At 32.9% G+C, this 12528-nt stretch overlaps 1 protein-coding gene across 1 annotated transcript in view; it reads right to left on the bottom strand.

Moving 5' to 3' along the window:
• Positions 1-482: 482 nt before the first annotated feature.
• The window catches only part of LOC126879464 (zinc finger protein 235-like), a 28474-nt gene continuing 16428 nt past the window's right edge, over positions 483-12528 (bottom strand). Inside the window, exon 2 of the mRNA XM_050642485.1 lies at positions 483-4174. Within this exon, the coding sequence (XP_050498442.1) occupies positions 2760-4174 (1415 nt within the window). The 3' untranslated portion in view covers positions 483-2759. The remainder of the gene's footprint in view (positions 4175-12528) is intronic.

Raw genomic sequence — 12528 nt, 5'->3', positions numbered from 1 at the left:
AACAACATTTTATCACAAAATCAGTTCGGCTTTTTAAATAATAAATGCATCACTGATGCCATGTTTTCTGTACTACATGAGGTTTATCAAGAACTGAACAATAATCTTCACACTGCCACCGTTTTTTGTGACTACGCCAAAGCTTTTGATTGTGTAAATCACAACGTTTTGATAAAAAAACTAAATTTCTACGGAATTCGAGGTATTTCTTTGAATTGGTTCCAATCTTACTTGGATGATAGGAAACAACTGGTTAGAGCAAATGATACAGACTCTAGTCTCAAAAACATTGTATGTGGGGTACCTCAAGGATCAGTATTGGGTCCTCTACTTTTCCTTATTTTTATTAATGACATCACTAGTTTAAAAATCGATGGAAATATCTTTCTTTTTGCTGATGATACCAGTATCACTTGGAGCAACTCAAATATTGCAATTCTTCATGCTACTATAACTTCTGATCTACTTACAATAAAAACCTGGTCTGACTCTAATTTACTCTCGTTTAACGTAGATAAAACAGTAGCATTATCTTATAAAGGAGCTCTCCAACCCTTACCTCTTAATAACAGCCAGATCAGAACTTTTGATTCTGTAAAATTTCTTGGTATTTTTTTAGACAGCAACCTTAAATGGTCCCTCCATATTAATTTGTTAAGGAAGAAACTATCTTCAGCTTGCTATGCTATAAGATCTGTTTCGAATGAACTCAATTTAGCATCTTCCAAAATAACATATTTTTCTTTGTTCGAGTCACATCTTCGTTATGGTCTTCCTTTTTGGGGTTCCGGTACAGCTGCCCAATTCGATGTTATTTTCAAATTACAAAAAAGAGCAATAAGATATCTGTTTGGCCTCAGAAGAACAACACATTGTAGAAGTTATTTCAAAGATCACAGAATTTTAACCCTTCCATCTTTATATATTTTAGAAACTGTTTGCTTAATTCGTAAACATCTACATGTCTTTCCACCAAGACCTAATCATGACTACTTCACGAGAAATTCTACCTTTGACGTCTATTTACCGACCCCGTCATCTGAGTTAGTAAAGAAATCTATATTATATTCCGCAAAAAAACTTTACAACCATCTCCCTCTACAACTTAAATCTGCAGCATCTTTCCCCAAATTCCGTAAACTGACAAAAGCCTACCTATCCTTCTTCTTCTTCTTCCTTCTTGTATGTAGGCTTTAAAGCCTGTTTCTTCTTCAATATTATCCTCCTAAATTGTTTAGGTTATCGCACCACCTTTTTCTTGGTCTGCCAATACTTCTTCGTCCATTTGGTGACTTATCTCGTGCTATTCGTACTATCCTATCCTCTGCCATTCTACTAATGTGTTCGTTCCACTCCTGTTTCCGTTTTGTCACCCATCCATTTATGTCTTCTATATTGCATGATCTTCTTATGTTTTCGCTCCTCTCCCTATCCAACAGACTTTTCCCTGATATTCGTCGGAGTATTTTCATCTCTGTTGTTTCTAGTAGTCGTCTCGTTTTAGATGTGTCAGGCCTTGTCTCCGCCGTGTATGTTAATATAGGTCTAATTGCTGCTTTATAGATTCTTGCTTTTGTGTCTTGTCTTAAGTGTTTGTTCTTCCAGATTGTGTCATTAAGAGATCCCGCCGCTTTACTTGCTTTTAAGCTTTGTTGTCGTACTTCCTCTTCAACATCTCCGTAACGGGTTATATCAATTCCCAGATATCTAAACCTTGCTTATCTATGCTATCTAAGCCTACCTATCCGAAAGACCATATTATGCAGTAGAAGATTTTCTTAATCAATAACTAAGAAATTACAGTACCTTTGCACAAGTAGTATTTTTATTGTTATTTTTCATCTGTATTTGGGTGTCATATGCAGAAGCTTAACTTTTAAACTTAATTACTAGGTAGACTATGCAATTTGCAATTTATTTAAATTTTTAAATTTTGCAATTGATTAACTGTTTAACTTCATTATTATTATTATTTTTTTTTTATTTATACTGACGATTTATGTAATTTTAGTAAATTGAATTGTTATTGTTTTGTTTTCTTGACTTTTTGTAAGCTTTGTCGATAAAATTGTACAATTTTTCATGACAATAAAGCATATTTCTAAAGAAGTCAAATTAGCAGTGGAATTCAATTTGATCTACAGGAAAGGCTATATGTTGTACATATTTAACTGGAAATGAAACTCAATAAAAATATTTTTTTCTTGGAAAAGATAAAATGGCATTTTATCCCTAAATCAATTAGAATTCGGGATAGAGTTCATAATCTCATTAGGAATCTACTAGGTGTCATAAAGGATGTGAAAAAAGCGACAACACCTCCTGAATGTTGGCATGGTTTTTTTACCAATGAGATATTGGAAACGATAATAACATATACATGTAAATATAGTTTTAAATAAAATAGAAGATGACTTTTCTAAAACAACTGCCCCGTGAGCTTGTATTAAAACATTTGACTAAAAGAAGTCAAGTTAGCAGTGGAATTCAATTTGATCTACAGGAAAGGCTAAATGTTTATGTGCCTAAACTTAGTAAACTGTTGTACATATTTATAATTACTGCTACTGTTTAAATAGTTATCAATATTTCACATCAACAGATATACTACGCCCGAACAATTGCTTGAAGTCATTACACCCGACGAAAGGTTAAGGGGCCTCATAACTTGGGTTGCCTAGGAGCCTCAACATTCTTAATCCGGGACTGCTTGAGTGTTTTCAAATTATCTCCATGGCTAAACTGTCCAAAATAAATTACTAGGGTTTTTTTCCAGTGTGTAACATCAAATGTTTTTTTACGTTACCTGCTGTTTGAAACTGTTTAAAACATATTTCACACTTGTATGGTTTTTCTCCAGTGTGAACTCTCATATGTGTTTTGAAATTAGATGCTTGTGTAAATTGTTTGAAACAAATGTCACACTTGTATGGTTTTTCTCCAGTGTGAACTCTCATGTGTTCATTAAAAGATGCTTGAAAAGCAAACTGTTTGAAACAAATTTCACACTTGTATGGTTTTTCTCCACTGTGGAGTTTCAAATGTTTTTTTACATTACTTGCTGTTTGAAACTGTTTAAAACAAATTTCACACTTATATGGTTTTTCTCCAGTGTGAACTCTCGTGTGTTGATTTAAAGATTCTTTAAGAGCGAACTGCTTAAAACATATTTCACATTTGTAGGGTTTTTCTCCAGTGTGAACTCTCATGTGCTGATTAATTAAAGACTCTTTAAAAGCGAACTGCTTAAAACAAATTTCACACTTGTATGGTTTTTCTCCAGTGTGCACTCTCATATGTTTTTTCAATGTAAACGATGCACTAAACTGTTTAAAACAAGTTTCACACTTGTACGGTTTTTCGCCATTGTGTGTTTGCAAATGATATTTCAGACTGTCTTTCTGAGAAAATTGCCTTAAACAAATTTCGCACTTGTAAGGTTTTTCCTTACTGTGCACGTTCAAATGTCTCTTCAAATAACTCGTTGTAATAAATTGCATTAAACAAATTTCACACTTGTGAGGTTTTTCTGCAGTGTGAACTATCATGTGTTTATTTAAAGATTGCTTTTGAGCGAACTGCTTAAAACACGTTTCACACTTGTACGGTTTTTCCCCAGTGTGAGTTCGCAAATGATATTTCAAGCAATCTGTTCGAGAAAACTCTTTAAAACAAATTTCACACTTGTATGGTTTTTCACCAGTGTGAATTCTCATGTGTTGATTTAAAGTTTCTTTAAGAGTGAACTGCTTTAAGCAAGTTTCACACTTGTACGGTTTTTCTCCAGTATGGACTTTTGTATGTGCATCCAAAGAAGTTTTATATATAAACTGCTTAAAACAAATGTCGCACTTGTAAGATTTTTCTTTGGTGTGCATTTTCAAATGTCTTTTCAATCTATATGCTTGTCTAAACTGTTTAAGACAAATGTCACACTTGTAAGATTTTTCTCCAGTGTGTATCATCAAATGTTGTTTCAAATTATTTATCCGAGAAAACTGCTTTAAACAAATTTCACATTTGTAAGGTCCCGGTCCAGTCAGAACTTTTATATTTTTATCTATTGGTTTTCGTTCGTCTCCTCCTTTACTTTTCCCCAAATAGTGTTCATTATGCGATGAATGTTCAAATGATGTTTCCATAATGTTCATTTTGTTCTCCTCCTGAATGCAACCTAAAAGATAAACGAACTGTAAACATTTTACTACAAATTAAATATTAATGCAGAATATAGTAAACTAAAGTGCTTATAATAAAATAACATAATATGTTATTATATTATAACAAAATTCTAGCTAATAATATAAATATGCTTTAGGTGTCTATGTTTCTGTCTTGTAGATTTGTAAGATACCATCATCACCACAAAGATAAGAATGGAGAAGGAAGACCTGAACATCATAGAATACCAGAATAACATAAAAAATAATAAAACATCAAAGACCTCTATAGTGATACAGAAAGCCATATGCTAGACAACAGCATAACATCTGACACAATAGCTGTGCTAAACAGAATAAAACAGGGCTGTGTTTATTTCTCCTACTATTCAACATTGTACTGGACTCTTATTCTAACAAAAGCAAACTCTTAAGACCGGCTTCACACACACACCCGGTCGCCGGTTACAAGGCACCGTGTACACGGGTAAAGAGTACATTTTAATCATTGCTTTCACACATTCATACCGTGCTTGTTTAAACGGTACCCGGGAACCGTGTTGCCGTACATGGCGATCGGGCACGTAGTTGGTATAGTCGGTTCGCTAAACTCAGACCAGTGGCGGCGCCTGGTGTAAAATATTGGGGGTGCACACATAATGTTAACATATAAAAAGACCTTGAGACCCCATTTCCGTAGGTAAAATTTTTTGAGTGTCTTCAAATTATAAAAATCAGAGGACCTTATTAAAAATTACAATAAATTATGTATTTTATTGACTTAAAATTATAATTTAGTGTTTAAATGTTACAAGCAAGTTGTAACGAAAGTCAGTCGCCTGTTATTTTTTAGAAAAATTGTTCACAAACAAACTCAGTAAAATTTGGAATTTCTTGAATCATTTTTTTAAATTGAAAACATTGCGAGTGCAGTTAATCGATTCTGGCCCATATCTATTCTAAGGAAGGTTTTGATACGTTTCAATGCAGAGAGACATCGTTCTGTTTCTGCAGTTGTCACTGGCATCGTAACAAGTACATAATTGGAGAATTCAAATTATTTCAGAAAAATCGTCTTGTAAATTATTTTCAATCAAAAATTTAGTTAAGTGGACTGCGCCGGATAGTTAAAATCGTATCTTCTATTTTATTCATTATGCTTCCTCTTCTCCAAATATGTGCTTCACAGCTACACAATTTGTAAGTTTTTACACAAATCTCCATTTTAAATAATCATTTATAATCCCGACGTTTGCACTTTGGTACATTCTTAATTAACAAATTAGACTAGTAAGGATCTGTTTTTAGGTGGATGTGAGAGGTGGCATTCAGATTTTTGCGGATAAAGTTAGGTGATAACTTCGTTAATAATAATTGATTTATGCTCCTTCTCAAATATGCCCGGAACATTAATAAAAAAATAAAATATTTAAAAATTTCGTTTTTTTTTCTACTTTTTTTTGCTTATAAGTTAAAAACTGTTCATTTTAAAACAAAGTCGTATAAGAATAAAACAAAGATAATTAAATTTTCTATCAGATGCGATTGGTTAAAAATGTCTTAATTTATCACCCTTACTTCAAAATAGCAATAAATATAAAATAAGGGGGCAAAACAAGCCTGTCCTTATTCAATGATTTTCGATCACTTAGGTTACACTTGGAACTTCCTAATTCGCTTAGAAAATTTTTGTAATGTGCTAAAACCGTACACTAAATTTCATTAAAATTAACTTACTACAAACAATGTTCTTACAAGTTTTTTCGTGGATGCATAGTTTTCGAGATAAACGCGGTGGAACTTTCAAAAAATCGAGAAATTGCAATTTTTGAACGCGAATAACGTTTGATTAAAAAATAAAAATAGCAATTCTGCTGACAGCATTTGAAAGTTTAAGTTAAATTAAACCGGTTTTAATTATTTGCATTGCTAAAAATTAATATTTTTATTTTTAAACAAAGCTATTTGTTTATAAGCTAAAAAATTATTTCTAAATTTAAAACATTGCTGAGGCCCCTTAAATAATCCGATTTTAATTCTGTAAAGTGTATTAGATAGGTAGAGCACCTCTTTATATGTAAAAAAAATTAGCCAACTTCTAAATGGTCTACTTTTTGTTCAGCAAGATTTTAAAAAATTTGAACTTTTTTAAAAACATTTAGATTGCAAATTTATTATGCAAAATTTATTAGATCGATTTTTATGAAATTTGGTACACGATTTAAGGATGTTACAAAGAATTTCCTAAGCGAATTAACAAGGCTTTAAGTGCCACCAAAGTGGTTAAAAAATATTGAATAACAACAGACTTATTTTGCCCCCTTATTTTGTATTTATTGCTATATTGCAGAAAAGGTAATACCTTAAGACATTTTTTACCAGTCGTGTGTCATACACAATTCAATTATCTTTATTTTATTTCTGTACGACTTTGTTCCAAAACGAATCGTTTTAAAGTTATAAGCAAAGAAAGCAGAAAAAAATCGATGTTTTTCGAAATTTTTAAATATTTTAATTTTTTTATTAATGTTCCGGACATATTTGAGAAGGAGCATAAGTCAATTATTATTACTGAAGGTGTCACCTAACTTTATCAGCAAAAATCCGAATGCCACCTCTCACATCCAAAAATAGACGTTTTTTCGCAGATCCTTACTGGTCTAAATTTGGTTTCGGCATTTTTAATTTTTCTTCTAAATATAATGAAGAAAATTTAATTGATTTTAAATATTCCACGCTAACATTTACATCCACAAATCCTTCCATTCTTAATATAGTTCCGAAATTCGAACTTCACGAAAGCAAAATTTAAACATACGTGTGCCGTGCACGTTGAAAATATCATAAGATCACATCCAACTTGTGATCCTATGGCCATCTAAACTTGTGGGCTATAGCGGGTAGCGGGGTGGGTGGTGAGTTGTATTTTGCGGTATGAAAAGTCATTGGTATAGGAACCACCTTGAGAGCGGTGAACGCGGGGTTCTGTCTAAGGCCTCGCATCCGTGAAGTTTCTCCTTTGAAATAGAATAAAAATAATTAAATGTTACCTATTAGATACTTATAAACTCCTTGAATCTGTTATTTCGAATTTCAATTACTGTATAGTTAGATTAAAATGTTATTTATAGAATGATAAATATTACATATATGAATGTTGATGTGAAAATAATTTTGGGGGTTCACGTGCACATGTGCACTTATGGAGAAACCGCCACTGACTCAGACACAACTGGCTAGTGATTTTAGTAAGTAATTTTGCCAATTTGCTTAAATTGGCAAAAAAATAATTACTAAATAGTTAGTAATTTTGCCAATTTTGGCAAAATTTGCCAAAAACAAAAAAATTACCTACTAAAATCACTAACCAGTTGTGTCTGAGTTTAGCGAACCGACTATATTACATTAAATGAGTCCGTTCACATCTAATGCATTCTTTGCAAACAACCTGTGTAATAAAGTACACGATGTCCTTGAAAGTAGAAGAATAAAGTCGATTCGCTAATCTGTGATTTTTTTTTGGAAGTTAGGTTGCTAGACGTGACTGAAAATTACTACACAACCAAGCATCCCTGCTCATAGCCAATATTATTAATAGTAAACAGACATAAATAACATAAACCTTACGCCAATCAATAATTATTTATTTACACCATTATAATGTATTGATAACAAATGAGAAAATTATTTATTGTACAAAAAATATATTTTGTAGAAATAAATTCCACAAAATTTTATGAGTTTAGTTTACACTCCCACTATTTCCAATATTTCTTCTTTTTTTTAATGAAAGATTAGGTCGATTTGAGCAGTTAATAGTGTGAGGTAGGAATTTTTGTGTTGTATGTTTCCTGTCCCGAACGTGTCAAAATAAATCTCGGCTGAGCGAATTCAATATACTAGACTTTTTGTTATGGTTAACTTATGAAAAATGGCTGATGTAGAAATTGATATAGATCATTTAATAAGTTTGATTCCTGAGACTTGTAATTTGGGAGGTTCAATTTGATATATTGTGATACACAATAAGAAATTTGCAACATTTGTACTGGATTATTGATTAATGCATTCTCTCATAAATGTATTTTGCTTGCTGCCAAAGAAAATCCTTTCACCGATAATGTAGTTCATCAAACGTGGATTTTGTCATTAAAGTAATTTAAAAATTTGTTCTCATCTTCTCGCAGTTCAAGAAAGGAGTATAAAATACACCAAACTCTTTCCTTTTCATATTAATGGGATGAATCTACACATTTATAATCTTTATAACCAAACACGGTACTGTGTAGAACGTTTTTAAAATCGCTCGTAGTTATTTGCTATTTTTGCAAGGAAATAGTTATTTTTGTATTGTTTAATTGGCATCAATTTAATCGTCTAATTATAGTGGTAATATTAGTGAAAAATTAAAAACTGTGCAACATAAATTAAGCGAGTAATTAGAAGATATCTGGAAGCTGTTCTGCCGTATAAACAGGTTAGTCAATAATTGTTTATCGTTACCAAGGTCAAACAGCTTTAAATATGAGTGATTGCCAGAATTGTCGATCAGCTTTAGGGTCTACGCCAACAACAATGTGTGACGGATGTCGATCTACTGTTCATTTGAAGTGTGTTGGAATGCAATCCGCCGAAGATGTTAGAATGACTAGAAATAAATCACGAAGCGTTAAGATTCTTTGTAATAATTGTTCAGGAAATATTGGTAATCTTGATCAATTAAAATCTTTTTTTGAAGGCTTTAAAAATGAGTTTGAAACTAAAATGTCAGAATTAAATAAAAAGTTTGATGATCTAAGCACACAAATTACAAACCAAAAGATGTCACCACAAACTTTTGAAGAAGTTGTTTCGGAGGCAACTGAGAGGATGGTGCGAGCTCAGAATATAATTATTGTTGGTGCTCCAGAAAGTACAGGCAGTATCGATCAACGTAAAAAGCATGATGAAGAATTAGCATCCGATATTTTGGGGGTAGTGTGTGGGAATTCAACCCCACATATTCCTGTTAGCATAACCAGAATTGGCAAACCTTCACCCAATAGACCAAAATTAATGAAACTTTCATTTAACAATGCATCAATTGCAAAGGATATTCTTAAACGCAAGAACTCATTAACGGGAACCCGTTTTGATAAATTTATTATTAGAGATGATAAAACACCTAAGCAAATGGAGTATTTGGATCAGTTGAGAAAGGAGCTAAATGATCGAAAGGCTAAAGGCGAGACTGATATTACTATAAAGTTCATCAGAGGAACCCCCTCTATTGTACCATCAAAAAACTGAAACAGTCAAATTTTCTTAATTTCTCTATATCTTATACTAATATTGATTCTTTAATGGCAAAACTCAATGAATTTGTTCCTTATATGGATTTAGAGAAGCCTGCTATTATGCTTATAACAGAATCCTGGCTTAAACCACATATACCTAATTCTATCATAGATGTACAAGGTTATACTATATTCCGCAACGACCGGCTTTCGACTGGAGGTGGAGTATGCATTTATGTGTTAGATTCTGTTTTTTCTCAATTTACAGTAACTGTTTTACCTTCCAATATTCCTGGCTTCGAGGCAATATGTCTTCTCTTTCATAATAAACACTTATCTTTTACGATTTGCTGTGTTTACAGACCGCCTGATACTGCTTATAATAATTATGTTCAATTTATTAATTTTTTATCCGTTCTAGCTTCAACTTACAAAAACCTAATTATTGCCGGTGACTTCAATCATAGAGATTTAAAATGGCCACATCCTGTACCTCAAAATGCTTCATCTAGACTTCTTCTTGATTTTGTACAAGATTCACATCTCCAACAAATCGTTACTGAACCAACTCGTTTCCGTTCTGGGCAGCAACCCTCCATCTTGGATTTAATTATTACTTCTGATAATGATTTAATAAACAATCTAGAATACTATCCCCCTTTTGCTAAATCCGATCATGCAATTCTTCAGTTCCAAATGCAGTTAATTCTTGTTACTGATCCAAAAAAACTATACTCATCAAGATATTTTATTGATTATAGAGGTATTAATCATGATGTGTCACTGGTTGACTGGGCTTCCGCCCTGTCGTTACCAAATGTACAGGAAAACTGGAATATTTTTCATGAACAATGTAGCAACATCATAAAAAAGAATACAAGCTCAAGACTTATAACTACATTTCCTACTAAACCCTGGATTAATTGGGATATTCAAAGACTGATTAAGAGAAAGAAAGCTCTTTGGCAAAAGTATCAAAGATCACGTTTGGAGATTGATTTTGTTACGCATAGGAAAGTTGCCAATCTATTGAAAACAAAAATTTGCAATGCTAGGAGAAACTATGAAAAAAATATTATAGACAGCAATAATCCAAAGAAGTTTTATAAGTATATTAGAACTTCCATAAACACAAAAGTTTCTGTTCCTCAATTAAAAACAGACTCAGGTGATATTACAAATGATGATTTGAAAGTGGCTACAACTTTTGCTAGGAGCTTTTACGGATCTTTTACTTTAGAACCTGATGGCCCGCTCCCAGACTTACATTATGAACCCGTAAATCATAGTTCTATTACCTCAGTAGAATTTTCTCCTGATGATATTTTTAAAAAACTTAAAGAACTTGACACCAACAAATCTCCAGGACCAGATAATCTTTCTCCTACTTTCTTGAAATCATGTGCAAATGCTCTTAAATATCCACTCCATTTGCTTATGGAACAATCATTCCACTCTGCTACTCTGCCACTTATTTGGAAAGAAGCACGGGTGAAACCAATCTTTAAGAAAGGAGATAAACTCGACCCCAAAAATTATAGGCCTGTTAGTCTCACTCCAGTTATATCCAAAGTTATGGAATCAATTATTGTGGATAATTTACACATATTTTTGAACCAGCATCAAATAATCCCGAACGAACAACATGGCTTTACCAGTGGAAGATCGGTTGTTACCAACTTGTTATGTTGCCTAAATGACTGGACTGCCGAAGTAGATATGGGACAGGATATTGATATTATCTACTTAGATTTTAGCAAGGCTTTCGATAAAGTTCCAAGGGAAAGGCTTTTGAAAAAATTAAACAGGATTGGAATTCGCGGGCAACTGTTAAACTGGATTTCAGCCTTCTTAAGTGAAAGAAAATTTTCAGTAAGAATACAGTCTTCAAGTAGCCCCCTATATGACGTGATAAGTGGAGTCCCCCAAGGATCTGTTTTAGGGCCACTACTGTTTAATATATTTACATCGGAGCTAAAATACATCATTTCATCAAAGTTTTCGGTTTATGCGGATGACACAAAGCTGTACAACAATCCTAAAATAAACTCTCAGTGTTTGCAAAAAGACTTGGACAGCATTTCTCGATGGTGTACTGACTGGTTGCTACCGCTTAATATAGAAAAATGTGTCGTTCTTCATCTCGGCAAGAATAACCCTCGGTTAAATTATTTTATTAACGGCACCGTTTTAAAAAAGACCGATTGTCACTCTGATCTCGGCGTGTTAATAGACTCACAATTGTCCTGGACTCCTCAAACGTTGCAACAGTGTAATAAAGCCAATCGCATGGTATATCTTATTAGTAAAGTTTTTTCGTCCTGTGACAGTCGAACCTTAGCAAAATTGTATAAAACTTATGTGAGACCTATATTAGAATTTGCTAATTCAGTGTGGTGTCCGGTTCTTCAGCGTGATGTAAATATGCTGGAAAATGTACAGCGACGAGTAACACGGATCCCGTATTCATTGGTGCGTCCCTCATATGAAGATCGTTTAAGGATCATGGATTTAGTTCCATTATCCGCCCGCAGACTTAGAGGCGACTTAATTACAACATTCAATTCATTTCATTACGAAACTTCTTCACTCAGAAATTTCTTTACAATAAATACAGATGAGCGGTTAAGAGGCCATCCCAGAAAGCTAAGAAGAGAACTCTGCAGAACCAACATCAGGTTAAACTTTTTATCAAATAGGGTTGTTTATGCTTGGAATTCATTACCGGCTTATGTCGCTATGGCTCCTAGTACAAATAGTTTTAAGAATAGACTCGATAATAATTGATTGTATTTTTAATTTAATTATATGTAAATCAGCATAAGTGTAAAACAGCTAAGTACCAAAATTTGTTTAGCTTTTAGAGTATAATAGGATTCTAATCCTCTATTCTTATTGAATGTTAATAATAATAATCCCTAACAACACACAACATTCCAGGAATGTACTACCAAAGTTCTATCAATATTTGAATGTCCTGGACATTTAGGGAACATTCGGTGAACATCTGTTTAAATTATTCCTGGAATGTTACCATAAGACATTCTGTGAACATACTACCAATGTTCCTATATTTTAAGTTGCGAAATAAT

This window comes from Diabrotica virgifera, chromosome 1, assembly GCF_917563875.1.
Source record: "Diabrotica virgifera virgifera chromosome 1, PGI_DIABVI_V3a".
NCBI lineage: Eukaryota > Metazoa > Arthropoda > Insecta > Coleoptera > Chrysomelidae > Diabrotica > Diabrotica virgifera.
The sequence above is the reverse complement of the archived record's forward strand: the minus strand, read 5'-3'. Positions and strand labels throughout refer to the sequence as shown.